Source organism: Oryctolagus cuniculus, chromosome 8, assembly GCF_964237555.1.
Source record: "Oryctolagus cuniculus chromosome 8, mOryCun1.1, whole genome shotgun sequence".
Classification (NCBI taxonomy): Eukaryota; Metazoa; Chordata; class Mammalia; order Lagomorpha; family Leporidae; genus Oryctolagus; species Oryctolagus cuniculus.
The window spans coordinates 63,943,158-63,963,588 of NC_091439.1; the positions used below are offsets into that span (position 1 = coordinate 63,943,158).

At 44.8% G+C, this 20,431-nt stretch overlaps 2 protein-coding genes across 2 annotated transcripts in view; one reads left to right on the forward strand and one right to left on the reverse strand.

Moving 5' to 3' along the window:
• Positions 1-16,928: 16,928 nt before the first annotated feature.
• LOC138843313 (sterile alpha motif domain-containing protein 1-like) lies at positions 16,929-17,447 on the reverse strand. The gene has a single exon (XM_070047113.1). It carries the CDS (start codon positions 17,445-17,447, stop codon positions 16,929-16,931), a length of 519 nt encoding a protein of 172 aa, XP_069903214.1.
• Positions 17,448-17,518: 71 nt separating this feature from the next.
• Positions 17,519-20,431, forward strand: part of PPP3CA (protein phosphatase 3 catalytic subunit alpha) — a gene marked incomplete at its 5' end in the record, with an annotated part of 325,463 nt that continues 322,550 nt past the window's right edge. The window contains 1 exon segment of the mRNA NM_001082692.1: positions 17,519-17,924. Coding sequence (NP_001076161.1) covers positions 17,867-17,924 — 58 coding nt within the window.

Consider the following 20,431-nt stretch of genomic DNA (forward strand, 5'->3'; position numbering starts at 1 on the left):
CTGTTAAGGTTGTCAACTGATTCAGTGAGGCTGATTCATACTACTATTATGATTTATTTTTGCTCTGTTTCTTAAAATTTTAATTAACACATAGTAATTGAACATACTACTGAGATTCAAAGCATTTTTTAAAAAAAATATTTATTTACTAATTTACTCATTGCACACACACACACACACACAAAGAGGGTGAGAGAGAGATTGAGAGAGTGATTTTCCATCCACTGGTTCACTCCCCAAATGGCCACAACAGCTGCTGCTAAGCCAGGAGCCAGGAACTCCATCTGGGTTTCCCATGTGGGTGGCAGGGGCCTAAGTGCATGGAGCATCTTTAACTGCCTTCCCAGGCACATCAGCAAGGGGGTGGCTTGGAAACAGAGCAGCTGGGACTAGAAATGGCCCTTATGTGGGATGCTGAAGTTGTAAGCAGGGATTTAAACTGCTTTTCCACAATGCTGGCTCCACACTGTAATGTCTTAATGCAATGCACACCTATTGAATAGGGGTAATCAGCACTTACAAATACTTATCATTTCTTTGTTTGGAGACTTTGAGCTCCTCTCTTCTGCAAATATATATTGGGTTATTGTGAAATATAAATATCCCACTGTGCTGTACAGCACTAGAATTTATTACTCCTATCTAACTGCATTTTGGTACTGTGATCCAACCTCCCTCTTTGCCCTTCCTCTCTACCCTGCCTAGCTTCTAAGAATCACTAAACTGCTCTCTTCTGGTTTGGATCAGCATTTCTAGCGTTCATGTATGACATAGAACATCTGATGCTTGTTTTTCTGTGACTGACAATTCCTGTATCATGCCTTCCAGTTCCAACCATTTTGCAACAAGTAAGAATTTTATTCCCTTTTTTATCTTTTGATTTTTTAGAAAAGATTTATTTATTTATTTGAAAGCCAGAGAGAGAGAGAGAGAGAGAGAGAGAGAGAGAGAGAGAGAGATCTTCCATCTGCTGGTTCACTCTGCAGATGGCTACGATGGCTGTGGCTAGACTAGGCTGAAGCCAGGAGCCAGGATCTTGATCCGAGTCTCCCAGGTAGGTAGTAGGGGCCCAAGCACTTGGGACATATTCTGCTGTCTTTCTCAATCCTTTAGCAAGGAATTGGATCAGAAATGGAGCAACCAGTGCATATGGGGTGCCAGTATTGCAGGTGGGGACTTCACCTGCTATGCCACAATGCTGGCCCCAATTTTATTCTTTTCTTTAAAAACAAAATTATTTCATTGTTTCGTGTTTGACAGGTAGAAACAGAGACAGACATTTAGAGAGATCTTTCATCCACTCTGTGCTATATCCAGCTATGAGCCAGTCCAAAGCCAGGATCCCAGAACTCACTGCAGATTTCCTACATGGGCAGCAGGGACTCAAGAACTTGTGTCATCTGCTACTATCTCCTAGGGTAGGCATAAGCAGGAAACTGGAATCAGAAGCAAAGCGTGGACTCAAACCCAGGCACCCTGACAAGCATACAAAGCAGCTGAATATTATGGTTGAATAATATTCCCTTGAGTGTACATGCCACATTTTCTTTTATCTATCCATCTGTTCAGGGACACTTGGGTTGATTCCGTATCTTAGCTATTGAGAATAGTGCTACAATACACATAGAGGGGTAGCTATCTCTTTGATATGCTGATTTCATTTCCTTTGGCTATATAGCCAGAAATAGGATAGTTGAATCATACAGCAGATATCTATTTCTTAAGTTTTTGAGGAATTGCCATAAAATTCTCTACAGTGGTTGTATTCATTTACATGTCCACCAGCAGTGTGTAAGAGTTCCCTTCATTTGGAGTGGCCCATGTGGAGTTTTAAAAACAAAACGTGGGGCCAGCATCATGGCATAGCAGGTTAAACCGATTCTTGCCCCATCTGCTCCAGTTTGGATCCAGCTCCCTGTTAATGCACCTGAGAAAGCACTGAAGGATGACACAAGTGATTTGAGCCTCTGCACCCACTTGGAAGACCTGGAAGAAGTTCCTGGTTCTTGGCTTTGGCCTGGCTGAGCCCAAGCTATTTCAGTCATTTGGAGAGTGGACTTGCAGATGGAAGACTCACTCTCTCTCTCTTTCTCTCAACTCTGCCTCTCAATAAATAAATCTTTCTGGAAAGTTTTTCTTTTCTCTACATAATTGCCAGCATTTGTTACATCTGCTTTTCTGGATAACAGACATTCTGAAGGGTATGAGATGATATTTCACTGTGGTTTCTATTTTCATTTCACTGATGAACATTTTTTTCATACACTTGGTCATTTGCATGTCTTCTTTTGAGAAATGTCTATTCATGTAATCTACTCACTTTTGAATTAGATTATTTTTTTTTTTGTTCACTTTTTTAAGTTCCTTGAATTAATCCCTTGTCAGGTGAATAGTTTGCAAATATTTACTTCCATTCTTTGGATTACTTCATCACTCTGTTGATTATTTTCTTGGATGTGTAAAGCTTCTTAACTTAATATAATCTCATTTGTCTGTTTTTGCTTTTGTTTCTTGTACTTTTGAAGCCTAATCTAAAGAATCATTACCTACTCCAAAATCTTAAAGTCTTTCCCAAGGTTTTTTTCTAGTTGTTGCATGGTTTTAGGTCTTACATTTAGGTCTTTGGTCCATTTTTGAATGGATTTGGTCTTTCTATCCATGGATGTATAATTTTTCAGCACCATTTATTAAAGAGGCCATTCTTTCTCCAATGTATGTCTTTGGTGACTTTGTTGAACAATGAATTGTCTATATAAATGTAAATTTATTTTGGGGATCTCTATCCTGTTTCATTGATCTATGTGCCAGTTTTTATGGCAGTATTGTGTTGTCTTGGTGACAGTAGCCCTGTAGTATGCCTTGAGACCAAGTATGTGATGCCTACTACTTTCTTCTTTTCTTACAAGATTGGTTTCCCTATTTGGGTTTTTCTAAGCTTCCAAATTAATTTTAGTTTTTTTTTTCTTTTGTGAAGAAAACCATTGATTTTTTTTTTTTTTTTTTTTTTTGGAGACTGCACTGAATCTTTAAATTGCTTTGAGTACAATGGGCACTACAGCATTATTAATCTTTCCAACTCATGAAAATGCAAAATATTTCCATTTTGGGTGTCTTTTTCAACCTCTTTCATCAGTGTTTAATAATTTTCATTGTAGAGGCCTTTTGGCTCCTTGGTTAAAGTTGTTCTTAGGTCTTTTCTTTATTTTGTAGCTCCTGTGCATGCAATTGAATTCTTGATTTCTTTCTCAGCAAGTTGGTTATTGGATTATAAAAAATGCTTCTTAGTTTTTGTATGTTTATGTACTCCACAATTTTGCTAAAAATTCATTTGACGAGTTTTAGAAGTTTTTTGTTGAGTATTTAAACTTTTCTGTATATAATCATGTCATCTGCAAACAGAGATAATCTTACATCATCCTTTCCTATTTATATGCCTTAATTTTTTTTCTCTTGCCTGATTGCTATGGGTACAACTTCCAGTACTGTGTTAAATAAAAGTGGTGAAAGTGGGCATTCTTGTCTTCTTTCAGATTCAGATCTGAGGAGAAACGTTTCCGGCTTTTCTCTGCTCAGCATGATGTTGGCCGTGGGTCTGTCCTACTTATCCTTTATTACATTGCAGTATATTTCTTCTATATCTAATTTGTTGAGGGTTTTTATCATGAAGGGATTTTGAATTTTATCAAATGCCTTTTGTGCATCTATTGAAATGATCATATGGTTTATGCTGTTTGTGTTTGGGTGGTTTTCTGTATTGATATTGATAATATTTGATTCTTTTTCTCTTTTGTGTATCTGATTTGCTAGTGGGATTTGTTCATTGTTTTTGTGATGATAGTTATCTTCCTTTTGCTTTTAGGTGTAGGACTCCCTTAAACTTACCTTGGAAGCCTAGTCTGGTGATCATGAATTTCTTCAGCTTCTGCTTTTCTTTGAAAAATCTTTATTTCTTTTCCGGTTTTCACAGACAGCTTGGTGTGTATGTTCTCTGTGTCTGTGCAGTGTTCTCTGTTACACACATTTTTCTTTTGGAAACTTGAATATATTTTGGTTTCTCAAAAACTTTTATTTATTTATTTGAAAGGCAAAGAGATAGGGTGACAGAGACCGACAGACATTGTCCAACTGCTGATTTGGTTCGCAAATGCCTGCAACAGCCAGGCTGGCCAGGCCAGTGCCAGGGGCATGGCCTCCCTTATGGATGGCAAGAACTAAAGTACTTGAGCCATTCACTACCTGCTGCCTTCCAGGAGGCACAATAGCAGGAAGCTGGAATTGGGACAGAGTTGAGACTTGAACCCAGGGAATTTGATATGGAACATAAGGATCCCAAGTGGTGTCTTAAATGCCACACCCTGTTCTTAATGTGACTTGATGATTTTCTTTTGTTGTTATTAGGATTCTCTCTTTTTCTTAGACTTTTGACAGTTTGATTTTAATATGTCCTAGAGAAACTTTCGGCTAAATCTACTTGGGGTCCTTTGAGTATCCTAGGCTTATTTGTCCAGATCTTTGATAATATTTGAGATGTTTTCAGCTGTTATTTCACTGAATAGATTTTCTATGCCTTTTCCCTTTTCTCCTCCTTCAACTACACTAATGATTCAAATATTTGTTCATTTAATGATGCCTATAAATCTCTAGGGCTTTCTTGACAGTTTTGGATTTTTTTTTCTTTTTAATCTGACTGGGTTATTTCAAAATATCTGTCTTCAAGTACAATTTCTTTCTTCTGTTTTGATTTAGTGTGTTGTTGAGGTTCTCAACTGTGTCTTTTATTTGACTTATTGAGTTTTTCAGCTACAAACTTTCTTTTTTGGCTTTTTAAAATCATCTCTACCACTTTGCTAAATTTCTTATTCATATAAATAATTGTTTTCCTAAGTTTCCAATTTTTTGAAATGTGCACCTGATTTTTTTGTATCTCATGAACTCTTAGAAAAATTAGAAAAAATTTTTTGAAATTTTTTCCAGGCATTTCATCAATTTTATTTTCTTTGGGAGGCACTACTCCTTTGGAGGCAATATATTACCTTATTTGTTCATATTTCCAGTGTCTCTATGTTGGTATTTGCACATCTAGCAGATTTGTTTTCTTTTCTTGTTTTATAAAGTAGCTTTCATAGTAAGAGACATTCTCCTGAAGATGTTACCTAGGGTGTCAGTTTGGTGTGCTCTGCTGGCTTGGATTCTAATTGTGCCATAATGTAGTCTCCATACAGATTCTTTATCTATAATTGACGCCTTTGGGTGTGTAGTATGGCATGGGTGCAGAAAGCCTATGTGTTTCCAGACACCTTCTGGGGGTGTGGATGTTCTAGTGGCCCAGGGCTGTCCTCACCTCTGGGCTCCAGTGACTGTGATGCAGTGTGTGTGTAGTGACAGGAATGTGTATTTCAATCTGCACATGGCGCAGAGCCAGGAGTGGGGCCACTTTGCAGTGTAGTGTGGTTGGATTTGGTCTCAAAATGGCCCTGTGCAGTAATAGCCTGGTGGATGGAATCTGGTTTCCCCCCCGGGACACTGCCATGTACACATTCCCTAACAGCTCTCCCTATTGCACTTGTTACTTGAAGGTTGCAGGATTCACCAGCAGCAAAAAATTCAGTTGTTCATGGTGTCAGTGGGGATTGTTGGGCACCTAGAGTTTACCTTTTTCCTATCACGTGACCATCTTGGGTTAAACCCAGGCTCAAACCAGTTTATCTAGACTAGGGCAATGAGAAACCTGATGCTAGATACTTTGTTCCCTTCTTTACCCATCCATCTGGAGTCTCTGTGTGCCACAGTTTTTCTATTTCATCCATACTGTTCTCCAGTACTCTCCTTCAAGTCTTCCGGTGACTAACAGGTGTTTATTTTGTTCTTTTCCTCTGTCACTGGTATTCCTTTGTGGAAGAGAAGAGCAGCTGGTGCCTCTAGTCAACCATGTTTGGTATTGTTCTACTTATACTATTGAGCACAATCTCCTTTACTTAAAGTCCATGGATTGTAGGTTTTAATCACACCTGCAAAATACCTTCACAGTAACACCTGGACTTTATTAAATAATTGGCTCCCCAAGTTGACACATGACACAAGCCATAATACTGCTGAACTAACAAAATAAGAGAAAAAACATGTCTCACTATGTCAAAATACTACTAAAACATGACATTCACAGAAACTGCTTCATACTTATGCAGATAATAATGTTTACATATTATTAAACTGGCCATATTAACTTCTTTTTTAAAAAATTTTATTTATTTTAATTTTCTTTTTTTAGATTATTTATTTATTTATTTGAGAGGTAGAGTTACAGACAGTGAAAGAGAGAGACAGAGAGAAAGGTCTTCCTTCCACTGGTTCACCCCCAAAATGGCCGCAATGGCCGGAGCTGTGCCGATCTGAAGCCAGGAGCCAGGAGTTTCTTCCTGGTCTCCGATGTGGATGCAGGGGCCCAAATACCTGGGCCATCCTCCACTGCCTTCCTAGGCCACAGCAGAAAGCTCAACTGGAAGAGGGGCAACTGGGACTAGAACCCAGCGCCCATATGGGATGCCGGCACCACAAGTGGAGGATTAACCTAGTGTGCCATGGTGCCGGCCCCCTTATTAACTTCTTATAAAAGGTCATGACTCACTCTATGTGTGTACATATGTGTGTGTATATATATATGTATACTTATATATTTTCATCTGTGCACATAATCTGCCTGTAGTTAGTCCTTCTGCTTGTAGCTAAGACATATTAAGGGGGGCATTTTCCCTAGTCTAGTTTGTATAATATTAATAACTATCAACTATTGCCCCAACACTACCCACCCACATAGGCACTGGACTGTTAAGGGTAAAGGAGAAGCTAAATCTTAGCCTGTGAGGGAGCCAGGGAAATTACAACAAATAATAATGACAGCCAGAAATCTGACACAAGATTTCAGGGCTTCAGGAAAGATACAATAATATCACAACCCAGTCCAAGTACAGTGTATCAGATTTATACCAGTAGAGGCCTTGCAACAGGGCTAGAAGAAGAGGCTTAATCCAATACACAGATCAGGAGCCATGGTAATTCCATGTCTGTCTTGGTATGTGATGCAGAGAGAAGTCGTGTGCCTTAGTCACTGGGTATCACAGTACACTGCAGGCCTAGATGGTTAAATGGGTTATTTAGAAATGTTGATTATCATTATTATCCTTTTATTTATTTATTTAATTTTTTGACAGGCAGAGTTAGACAGTGAGAGAGAGAGACAGAAAGAAAAGTCTTCCTTCCATTGGTTCACCCCCCAAATGGCCACTACGGCCAGTGCGCTGAGCCAATCCAAAGCCAGGAGCCAGGTGCTTCCTCCTAGTCTCCCATGCAGGTGCAGGGCCCAAGGACTTGGGCCATCCTCCACTGCTTTCCCCAGCCACAGCAGAGAGCTGGACTTGAAGAGGAGCACCAGGACAGAATCCAGCGCCCCAACCGGGACTAGAACCCAGGGTGCCGGCGCAGCAGGCAGAGGATCAGCCAAGTGAGCAGCGGCACCGGCCTCATTATTATCCTTTTATAAGTGTTTATTCTCCCTCTAATGTTGGACATATGGGAGGATCATGTACCTTTGGCCCCCTTGAAATAATGTGTGGCCAAAGGATGAGTTTAGGCCAAAGAAATGTGAGTTTAGTTATTCATGATTTTCACTTCCAGGCAATAGCATCCAATTTCTGGGGCTCACCTCTCCAGTCCTCTCCTCCCTGCTGGGTGACTGTGGAAGCCTGTGTTGGTATTTGTGCTCTCTGATTGTAGCAGGCTGGAATGCTGAGTCAGCACACTGAGGCTCCATGTCCTGGAGTTCTGCCCAGAACTGCAAAGGACTTCAAACTTTGCTAAGTTCCTGAGAATTTCAGATTTCACTGCAGCAGACTATATAACCTCCTGATGGTGACAGGGAACTAGGCATGGAAAATACTCAATTAATAGCTCCAAAACATACCAAGACTTCCTACTTAGAATATCTGTGTGTGTGTCTCTCCCTCTTTCACTAGCTATACTGATTTACTCTTTTCATTTTTGGAATGGGTGAGCTATAGAGATAGCAAGGATGAGGAATGATAGGAGCATAATATAGGCATTTTCTGAATGAAGTAAAAGATTCCCATAGGCACCAGAATCAGAAGGCATCACCTACTGAAAATCTACTGAGAGTGAAGTAATAAACCTAATTGCTCCTTTTATCTTCTATATGATTGAGAGAGGGTCTTACGAAAAATCATATAGTACGGGACATAATACTGAACCCAACTGTAGAGCACAGAGCTTATTGTAAGGATATTGAGAGATCTTACATAACCAGAAAAAAAAAAAAGGTAAACAATCAGACCTTAGCAAAGGCAAAAAGGAACACAGATTTTGGATATTCTCCCTGCTCTTACCACACCTAACTGACATATTGCTCCCCTGACTGGAATGGCATCATCTGTTTATATACTTTGCACATGAGTCATGTGCCAGTGAACACCTCAGTCCCAACCTGCAGTGTCTTTCCTTTGACTATCACCTTCCTTTTGAATTGCAAAGGTCAAGCTCTTCACAGAGAACATCTGATGAGCTTAGCTTGCTTCTTCAATATAGGTCAAGGGAGTTAAAGATAATAGGTCCTTGCATGGCCTCAGGCTAGATGTTGGCCCAAGTTGGTCCACAAGTGATGGCAGTGGCTGAGGCTGTGACCTGATTATCTCACTTAGGGGAGGTGACTGGGGCATCATACTTAAAACAGGGGGGAGGTGGCAAGTGGTTGGCCAGATGGGCATTTTAAGGCACGTCTACCATGAAATGAAACTCTTTTGAGGGACAGCTTTTAAACAACCACAACCCAAATTTTGCTCACTTCCTCCCTGAAAATTGCTGATGTCTGGCCTAACTTATCACCAGGGAATAGCTTAGATGTTGCAAACAATTGAACCCTTTGTGTGTTTGGAGAAAGAGGAAATATGAGTAATACTATGCCCTCCCCTGGATTTACACCAGTGATTATTCTTACAGTGAGAAAACACACCTCATGCTAAAAACTAAACTCTTGAATTCCCGTTCCATGTCTCATCCTGAGTCAACTGCCTTTATTCTGTAAACATTGATTTGGGAACTTTAAAAACCTTAACATGAAAGCTTGATTTTCCCACAAATATTTTCAAGTGCATATTTCAACTGTTGAGAAAAATCAGAAAACACTTACCCAGATACCATTGTAATCAAATATTTAGTATTTCAACATACATTATTTAGCCCCTAGTATGTGCTGGGCATGACATAGACTGGAATTTAGTCTCGTTTCATATAACCTAGTTGCAGGGAAACAGACAAATACAGTATGCACACACACACTTACAAACATCCAAAGCCAAATAATTATAAATAGGAAAAGGAACTGAATCAGTATGAAGAAGTAGAGAGTGATGAGGTGGTACTTTAGGTTAGAATATAAGACAATTTCATTAAGATCACCAATAATTTCCCCTTTTGTCAAAACCAATAACCAGTTCTATTATTATTGTACCCAACCTATCAGCATGGTTTGCTTCATTTGTTTGGCTTCAGAGACTGAGCCTTCCTGAGGCACAAGCTGCTCCTTTCAGTTGGCTTCACTGATCCCTCATTTTCTACCTACTCAGAAACTGAAACCCAGCACAACTTTGCCCTGAACCTGCAGCTGTAGACACCAGACTTGAAAAACACTCTCTGTCAAGTCCAGGCTCATAAGTTCAACTGCCAACATGCCATCTCCACTCCCACCTACAACAGGAGCCTCAACAGGGACGTACTGAAAACCAGTTTTAGATCTTCTCAATAAAACATGCTCTCCACTCCCAGTGTCCCGTGTTCATAAACGGTTACACCCATCTTCAATGGCAAAGACCCAGAACTTCGAAGTTTATCTTGACTCTTCTTTTCAATTCTTCTGCATCCTACATCCAATCCATCAGCAAACACTTTTAATTCTACTTTAAAAGCAGATTTGGAGTTGGATGCATCTCACCACACCCTGCTAAATGACATAATCCAAACCACTTTAGTTCTCCCTTGGATTATACCATAATCTTTTCAGTGGTCTTCACATTTTACCCCTTGTTCCTTTTTACCAGTACATACAGTCAATTCTTACAAAAACAGAATAAATAAAAAAACAAAAAGAAAAACCAAATCCCCAACCTCCACAATTCTTATAAAAGAATCAACACTAAAAGCCAAACAAACAAAAAACAAAAAAACATTCAGTCAGACCATACCACTTTCCTGATAAAATTCCTGATTTTGCCCAGAGCAAAAATCAGTTTTTCCTCTCTGTAAGGACCTACATAATGTGGATTTCCATGATCTCCCTGACCTTATCTTGTACCATTCTTTCTAGTTCATTTTGCTCCAGCTGCGCTGGCCTCCTCTAACACAGTCCATAGAAAATGTCAACCAGACTCTTACCTCAGGGCATTTGCATATGCAGTTCCTTTCAGCCAGAACTCTTTTCTTCTGTATAGCTGCATGGATATCACTGCATTTGAATATCTGTTCTAATTTCAACTGTTTGGAGAAGCCTTTGCTGTATGATCTCTCTATCTCCCCATCACTTATATCTCCCATGGTGCTTTTTCCCCATCACTTCTTTCAGTGGCTTTCCCACTGTGTATTGTGTTGATGCTTACCACTTAGTTCCCTGATGTCATAGATGCATGTATGTGTAATTGTTCTATTTTTTTTTTTAACAGGCAGAGTGGACAGTGAGAGAGAGAGACAGAGAGAAAGGTCTTCCTTTTCTGTTGGTTCACCCCGCAATGGCCACTGCCGCTGGCGCACTGCGCTGATCCGAAGCCAGGAGCCAGGTGCTTCTCCTGGTCTCCTATGGGGTGCAGGGCCCAAGGACTTGGGCCATCCTCCACTGCACTCCTGGGCCACAGCAGAGAGCTGGCCTGGAAGAGGAGCAACCGGGACTAGAACCTGGGGTGCTGGCACCGCAGGCAGAGGATTAGCCTATTGAGCCACGGCACTGGCCTATTGTTCTTAATTGTTCTTTTCTACCTTTTTTTCTCATTAGAAGGTAAGTTTTATGAGGGTAGAGTCTTGTGTTGTTTTTTTTTTTTTTTCATGTTATATATCTTAGTGCTTGATATGTACAGGTCTTCAATAAATACCCATTGGACATGCTTTCCACTAGCCGGGAGTACTAGTAAGACAAAATCTCAATAATCAGAAACAAATGGAATGATTACTGGTTTAAGCACAAGATTTATTTTAATAGCAGAATATTTATTGCAAATTCATGAATTTTTAATCCATAATGGGCAAAATCTACTTCCAATAAAGGTAATTCTCTGCAGGCTTTGATGATTGAAACTCATTTCCAATTACTTTATTGATTCTTTATATGCAAATGCACTTTTAAAAGCCATTAAAGCCTTTCTTCTAAATTGACCAACCAGGTCCCCTACAATTTGGTAATAACTATAGTTTGATTAAGAAGCCTATTGTTGTTATTGTTGAAGAGTTCTCAAAACACTGCATATGTAAAGGTCAGGTCCTTTTAGGTCAAATACTCTGAGAGTTTAAAAAAAGCCAGAATGCAAAGCATTACAGCATGTATATAACTTGGAGTTTTCAATTTACAGTTATTTTGAATGTAAACATTTTTTTCCTTGGCACCAAGGATCTATTTATGATTTCAAAATCTGTAATGAAATTAGATTTCACAGTGTCTAGGAGAAAGGTCTAAAACCGTTTTCTGCAGTATGGCTATATGATATGTATGAGGGAGTTTAAGAAAGTTGATGGAAAAATGGAATTAAAAGGTCAGTCTGGGGTTGGTAGTTTGGCCCAGCTGGTAAGATGCTGATTAAGATGATGGTATCCCACTCTGGGGTACGTGGATTCCACTCCTGCCTTGGGCTTTAATTCCAGCTTGCTGCTGATCTGCATTTTGGGAAGCAGCCAGTGACAGACAGCTCAAGTAAATGGGTTCCTAGCTACCTTTGTAGGACACCTGGGTGGAGTTCCCCATTCCTGGCTTTGGCTTGGCCCACTCCTGTCCATTTTGGCCATTTGTGAAACAAGCCAGACAATGGGAGCTCACTCGCTCTCTCTGCCTTTCAAATAAATCAATAAAAAATTTAAACTAAATAAATAAAAGGTAAATTTATTTTGGTGCAAAATTTTTTGAAATCCATACATATGAGTGTGTGTGTGGGGGGTCTTCAAAAAGTGCATGGGAAATGTGTATTATAAAAAAATTATGTGGATTCCATTTTTTTACACCAAAATAAAATTTTTTATTTTCCCACGGTTCTGAAGTATCCTCATATATATGTGTGTAATTATTATTTTGTGGGTGGTCGCATTGAAATTTTTCTGAGAGAAGGGTTGGTGGTATTTAGCCCAGTGCTTCATATCATGGATATCAACACATGTTAAACTCAACAAAATTAGATGAGCAACTACTCTGGGCCCAGGAGTGAGATATGAAATCAATACACAAATATGAATATTTATTAAATTAAATGAATTATCATAATTTTATATTATGTAAAATATATCTCTGCATGTTGAAGTTAGCACAGAATTCCATAAGTCATAATTACTGTTGAAAATTTAGCACAGAATTCCATAAGTCATAATTACTGTTGAAAAATTAAGTTTTTTCCTGAATACCTCTGGCACTAAGTTTTTTAAAAACCTATCAGGGCCAGCACTGTGGTGTAGTTCATATAACCACCTCCTGCAGTGCCAGCATCACATATGGGCACCGGTTCTAGTCTTGGCTGCTCTACTTCTGATCCAGTTCTCTGTTATGGCCTGGGAAGCAGGAGAAGATGGCCTCTGCCCCTGTGTGGGAGTCCTGGAAGAAGTTCCTGGCTCCTGGCTTTGGATCAGCACCGCTCTGGCCTTCATGGCTATCTGGGGAATGAACCAGCAGATGGAAGCCCTCTCTCTTTCTGCTTCTGCCCCTCAGTAACTCTGCCCTCAAATAAATAAATAAATCTAAAAAAAAAAATATGTCACAGGAGGTAGCTTTAAGATACTAAATCACTCTCAAACATATTTATGGTCCTAACAGGGCTGGATCTCTACTTCCGTATTGTGTTTCAACAACCCAACTGAGAATAGATCAAGGATACTATCACCTACCATCAACTCCTTAGAACAAAATACCTGCCGCAAAAAAAGTCATAATCAAAAGTCATTATTCCACTCTTAATGTCCAAGTGACTCATTCAAGCACCAAAGTCCAGAATTTCAAAAGCAGTTTATTTTCAATACAAGACATAAAACACAGTATCTTTCTTTCTTTTCTATTTCACTTATTTATTTAATTAAATGCCTCTGAATCTGACATTGTACTTAATAGCAATTCAAAATTTTTTTTTCATTTACTAAGATTTGCATCAATGGAAATAAACTCTGTGAAGCATTTAAATATACATGACTTCAAATCCACAAAATGTTGTTTCTCTCCCCACATACTTTATTATTAGTTTTGATGAAATTAATAGTCAATTACTTTGTGTTTTCCAGGAACAAGAGCAAATAGTACCTTACACTTACATGCCAGCAAAGACAATATGCTTATAAATCTTATATAACAAGATGCTGAGATCCTTGAATGAACTAAACCACTGAAACTTTCAGTCCATACACTTATGCATCATGTGACATAGTACCTAGCACAGGTGTTCAAAGCACAACTGGTAAATAAATAATTCATTTACAGAAAATCAAGACTTGCTGCTCAGCTATTAAAAGAAATGGGAATAATTTTAGTCATCTGATAGTTCTCTTACATAGCAGTTACACAATAATTCTCGATTTTACTAAGGATTTTACTTTTTGACCTTAATTTGGTAATATTAGTGACTCTAAAAAACATATCCCCAGATTTTAATGGAGTAACACAGAAGTTTCTAAGTAAGGTCTAACATAGATTTTTTTTTTTTTTTTCACTGTGTGGGTAGCACTCCTCTATGTGGTAATTAAGAGACTCATCTGGTGTTCTGCTTGCCCTGGCCATGAGTAGCCCTTCCATTTGGCTATAGGATGTGAGCCCAATGACCAGAGAATCCAAATGTGCTGTGCAACTGTGTTGGTCTACAAGTCACAGGAGTACAGGAGTTTTTAGTCCACGATCCATAGATCAGAACTATTCACACTGATCTACTTAGATCTAAATGAATGCAGGGTTGAGCTGGGCAACAGAATCCCCAGTTGGGCAGATGCTTCCCAGAGAGGATTATACTAAGGAAGAGGAAACACAATTTCTTTGGGTAGACAAAACATCCTCTTTTGCCAAGTGTTTTTTTTTTTCCTTAATTTTTATTTTTTCATAAGCAGAGGACATTGTGAAAGTCATCCTCTGGGGAATTGAAGTAACTTCTTGAAAATATAAATTGTAAATGTAAGGCAATCTTAAGTAAGTGGTATTATAATCAAAGACTGCGCATAGAGTCTGATTTTGTTTAAGAAGTGTGCGTGTGGGCCCAGCGCTGTGGATCAGCAGGTTAAAGCCCTGGCCTGAAGTGCCAGCATCCCATATGGGTGCTGGTGTGAGCCCTGTCTGCCCCATTTCTGATCCAGCTCCCTGTTATGGCCTGGGAAAGCAGTAGAAGATGGCCCAAGTGCACTGGCCCTGCACCCACGTGGGAGACCTGGAAGAAGCTCCTGGTTCTTGGCTTCAGATCAGGTCTGCTCCAGCCATTGTGGCCATTTGGGGTGTGAACCAGTGGATAGAAGACCTCTCTCTCTCTATCTCTAACTCTTTCAAATAAATAAAAATTAAAATTAAGAAAAAAAGAAGTGTGCATGTTTCAACAGTTATGGAACTCAGAGTGCCTGCTGAGAAAGCCTGTTGAAGTGATTATGATTCATGTTTTGTTCCCATACATACCTCAGCTAGGAGGTGTCCTAGACCTGTAGTGGACTGAAGGGTGTGACCGAAAGGTGTGCCTTTATTTCCTATCAGTATCATAAAGCGTTGCTGTGGTGCTGGCATTCTGAGACTTCTGGTCGTGGTTCCCTGCTGCTTTTCCTATAGCTGCTGAAAAGACAGTGCAAATAACGGGGGGCCTTGTCTCCCTGCAGCACAGGGAGAGAATGCCATGGGCTGGGAGACCAGCATCCCCGGGCACGGTTTCCTGCTCTGTCCTGATGCAGGCCCCTTGCACCCACGGGTCTTGGCAGCCCTCTGGCGCCATGTGCCATCTGGCTGGGGACCAACTTCCCAAACCTGCCTGAGCAACCAGCTCTGCCCGTGCCCAGGAGGCTGTTTTCTTTCCTGAGATTACAGTGACCTCTCCCAGCTCACTTTGCTGTTGTCTGAAAGTTCCACAGGATTCTCCACTTTATGGAGGGCAAGGACGATTTTCAAATACATCCACCCAACACATGCAAGTGTGTGCACGTGCGTGCACGCATTCACTCACACACACACACACACACCACCTACCACAGCAAAGGGCATACCACTAAAAGGGGCACGATACTGATCTATTGAACAGAGAAGTACCACATACTATTCTGGGCAGCCTCCCAGAGCTGGTGGGATGCACCGTGCACCTGCTCCTTTGGCTAGGGTATCCCTGCAGAGCCTCACAGGGGTTGCAGTGTCACTCCTGCTCCTTGGCAGGCCACGCCACTCAAGTCGTGCCCTCTGGCCACGGGTTTGCTACTGAAACTTACACTTCGAGTTTGAGCTGTCATCTCTGCCCCTTAGAGCCTCCTCTTGGTTCCCTTTCCTAGCTCCCTAAACTTTTGTATTGGGTCTTTGGCTGAGGTCATCTCCAATTCAAGAAAAAGGGGGGGGGACCCTGAGAGTGAATTTTTTAAGTGAAACAGGAAGGAATGAGGGTTAGAGCAACTCCCCCTCCCCACTCCCCCCAGCTTTCCTGTAACACCTCACAAAGTTCCAACCTCCTGTGGGTCCTCTGGCGACGGGGTGAGTGGGGGAGACCGGTGTGCGAAGTGACCTTCCAGGCCCGCGAGCGGCGCAAGGGTCAGAGGGGCACGGGGCCACCATCGCCTCTTCCTCCCGAGGCGCCCACTGTCTTCCTTCCCACAGAGGAAAGGCGTGGGGAACTGTCTTGGGCCCTCAGGTCCCGGAAGGCATCAGGCGCACCGAGAGCCGGGTCGGAGCGGGGAGGAAGACGTGGCGTGCCCCATCACTACCAGCGGCAGCATGCCAAACAGGGGAAAGGCGCCCCCGTCTTGCCTTCCGCTTGCCATCTCGCTTCTCCCTGGAGACGGGCCGCGCTGCCCCGGGTGACTGAGAGGCCGCATGCCCACTCTCCTCGGGCAGCCCTACCGCGCGCGGCCCAGCGGGCAGGGCGCCCGCCGCCTGGTCCCCGCGTGCACACGGGTCGCCCCCACTCCGTTGGGAACAGGCACACACGCCCCCACCGCCGGCGGCGTCCGGCTCCCCAAGGTAAGCCTTGGCGATGCTCCTGGACAGCTGCGGCGGCCCCAGCAGCTGCGCCGCGGGGCCCCGAGCTCCGGCGCTCGGCCTCCCCCACCCCCTGCCCGCCTCTCCCCGCCTCCTCTTCTCGCCCCGTCACGGGCCACGCACACACCCCGGACACCCTCCGCACTTGGCTACTCACACTGCGGCTTAACCCAGCCGGCAAGGCAGGGCTGCCAAAGAGGCAGCGGGGGGTGTGTGCGGGGGTCCCGGGAAGGAGGCCAAAAAGGAGTAAGGCGGCCCCGGTGTTGGCCCTCTCCTCCCTGCCGCGACCCCTTGGCCCCTTCCCACTCCCTAATCGCAGCCCCGCAGCGCCCAGTGACACCTGAGCAGGCGGCGCACAGCGCAGGCAGCAGGCCCGCTGGACTGGCGGCGGCGACGGCGGCGGCGAAAACAGAGCAGAGGGCGGGGACGGCGAGGAGGAGCGGGAGGCGGGACGAGCGGGGAGGCCGCCGCCTGGCAGGGAGTGACACGCGTGTCAGCCAATGGGCGCGCGGGGCTCCGACGTCGGGGCGGGAGGCCTGGGGCGGGCTCGGCGGGGAGGAGGCTGCCGGCGCGCGAGAGGCGGGGGCCGGGAGGAGGAAGGGGAGGAGGCGGAGGCGGGCGCGGTGGTGGCGGCGGCGGAGGAGGCGGCGGCGGCGGTGCTGGCGGAGGAGGGTAGGTTGTACCCGGGACTGTGTCTGCCGAGCTCCGCGGCTGTGCCTGTGTGAGTGAAGGAGCGGCGTGAGGAGGCAGAGGCGAGCGCGGGCGAGCGCGGCGGCGGGACGTCTCCGGCGGCCGCGGCGGGCAGCGGCGGCGCTGGCTGTGGGGAAGCAGCGGCGGCAGCGGCAGCAGCTACAGCAGCAGCAGCAGCGGCGGCCGCCTCTCCGCCGCCGCCGGGGACGCCGAGGCGCAGCTGGTGGCACTGACATCGGCGGCCCTGCCTCTCCTCCTTCGCCCCCGGCCCTCCCCATGTGATCGGCTTTAATCCCGGCCGTGTGCGCGCGTGGGGCTCCATTCCGCGGTGCCCGGTCTCCGTGCCGGGGTGGGTGCTCGCCCGTGCGCTTCTGCTCCCAGTCTCCCTCCTCCACCCACCCCCCCCTCAAGAATAAAAGAAGAACCGGGAGGCGTGCTCAGAAAATAAATAAATAACCCCCACACGCGCGCAGCCCGGAGCGAGTCGGCGGGGCTGGCGGCGGCGGCGGCGGAGGAGGAGTGAAGGCGGCGGCGGCGGCGAAGGAGGAGGAGGAGGAGGAGGAGGGACGCGCGGAGAAGGCAGTAACTTTAAAGCCAGCTCAGAGCCCAGACCTCCAGCCGAGCGGTTTGCAGCGCGGCGGCGGCGGCGGCGCTGAGTGTCTGGCCCGCCGGTCCGGTCGGGGTGTGCAGTCGGACGGACGAGCAGCGTGTCGCTGTCCCCCCCCTCCCCGGCGGCTGGAGATGTCCGAGCCCAAGGCGATTGATCCCAAGTTGTCGACGACCGACAGGGTGGTGAAAGGTAAGCGGAGCGCCGCGGTCGCCCGGGTGCACCGAGTGCCGCAGGCGCCCGGGCGGTTCGCCGATCGCCTCCCCTCCCCCCGGCCCGGTTCTCCGCTCCCTGCTCCGGCCGCGGACCTTCTAGGATATTGTGCAACCCGCGCACCCCCCTCCCTCCCCCACGCCGCCCTCCCTGCCCGGCCGGGGGTGTCGGTGTGGACGGGGGCGTCCGTTGGCAAATGGCTGAGCCGCGGGGAGGCGGTGGCGGCCGCGGGGGTGGCGGTGGCGGTGGCGATGGTGGTGGCGGGAGGGGGCGCCCGGGGGGTGGTTGCTGGCAGGGTGTAGCTGCTGTGACAGAAATAGGAAGTGGGTGGCTGCTCGCAGGCTTGCATAGGATCAGGTTTATGGTTTTCTTTCGCTGAGGAGGGAGGGGGTGAAGGGAGGGGAGAGGAGGAGGATGGTGGTGGTGGTGATTTATGGCTTTTAAAAAATTCATGGGGCATTTTTATGTGGCCGTGGCTCTGGAGCGAGCGCCTCGCGCGGGCAGGGCTCTCGGCGCTCCATTGCAGCAATTCCCTGCGCGCCCCCTCCCCCTCGCCTCCCCCTGGACGGGCCTGCACAGCACTCGCGAGAGAGCCGGAGAGCGTGGGGGAGCCCGGCGCTGCCTCCGCGCGCGGCGGGGGCGGCCGCGGGCGGGAGGGGGCCCGGGGGGCGCGTGGGGGCCGCGGGAGGCGGGAACGGCCCCGGGAGCCGCCGCCGCCCCCGGGATTCCCCCGCATGCCCGGGGAGAGACGCGGAAGGCAGTTCTCCAGCCTCGCTCTCCGCCCCCGGCGCTCCCCCGCCGACCTGTCATTGCTCTTGAAGGGCTCTTGGCGCGTGCACACCTCTCCCGTGGCAACCTCTCCCGTCTTGCTTCCTCCCTGCCCCTGCTACCTGCCTCCAAAGGGACAGTTCGATTCCTTTATTGTCTCTTCTCTGCCCTCCTCGGAGTATGGCCCTGGGGTGACCGGCGAACAGAAGCCGGGATGCGTGGGGGCCAGGAGTAGACAGGCATGGTCACCTTCTCCATCTCAAGGGGAACCCACCGTCCTCCCCGAATTCCAAGGTGGAGTGGGGGAGGAACCGTCCTAGGAATCCTGGAAGGATGAGACAACGCCGCAGATCCGCCAGGATTAAGTAGTATCCCTCATTCCCCGGGTCAGGGCATCCAGCAAAGCAGGCGTGGGCATGGGCTGTGAGAGCAGCGGGCCTGTGAAATCCGAAACATCGCTGGTGGTGTAGTGTGTGTGTGTGTGTGTGTGCGCGCGGCGGCAAAGTCGTTTGCACCAAGAGCACTTGGGAAGTAACCCAGTAGCCTAAAGACCATGACACATGAACCCCTCTGGGGTTTCAGTAATGCTCCTTGCTCCTTTCAGGTTTACAGAGAGAGAGAGAGAGAGAGAGAGAGAGAGAGAGAGGGAGGGAGGGAGGGAGGGAGAGAGAACTCTCGGAGAAGAGAATATTATTTTTTTTTGTTATGTTGGAATTATTTCTGCCTCAGTGCAGGATTCATAAATTCATCAAAATGGAAGAGATATGCAGAAATGATTGTAAATAGGACTGCAGAACAAATGCACATCTATTTCATTTTTTTTATGCAGGCATGAATTCTTATGTAAATAGTCGATTCTAATTCATTCAGAAGAACTATTTACCAATAAAGGCTTGTGTTGACATTTTCAGAAATTAAGGTTTTTGCTGAAAAAATGATAACTAACTCCCTAATATGTAAATTTTAGGTGTAGTTTCAATCTGTAGGTTAAGATCACCCATTTTCAAAACAACTGTTGTAAAGCCCACAGTTCAAATGATACCAGTACATATGTTGGGAGTCAAAAAAATAAAAAATTCCTTGTGTACACATAATGTCACATTCCCTGCTTTAAATCAGGAAATGTGGATTCCTAACATATATGTAAATTTGTTGTTAAGTGAAAAATGTAAAAATAATTGTTCATACGTTCTGTATTGTCTTCATCGGTTAATGTGCAAGAATCATTTCATGTCTATTTTGCTTTTTTCTGATATTATTATAAATGATTTTTCATTATGAGTACACATACCCACCCATAATTCCAAAAATTTGATTTACATATTTTACAACACAGAAATAAAGATATGGATAATAGACTCAAAATCGGAAAAGTTAATTTTACCTTTATTTTGGTAGGGGTCTTGTGAAATTTTCAATGTGAACTTTTGTTCATAGAAAAAAGTTTTATGGTGAACCCAGATTTTAAGGTGGGCACATTGCTGCTATTTGTTATGCTTTGTAGACCCTATATTATTATCTTAAAATGCAGTATTCAAGATTGGAGACAATATGTTGTTCCCAAGTTAGTTATTTGAGATGGTAATGTATTTTGATTATCAGCCTTCTTTGAAATAACATTTCTCCTTGAGTATATATACACGTGCTTAATGAGTGGAAAGGACGGGTACCCTAAGTGGAAAACAAATTATCAAGTGATTTTTCATGTTTGCTGAAAT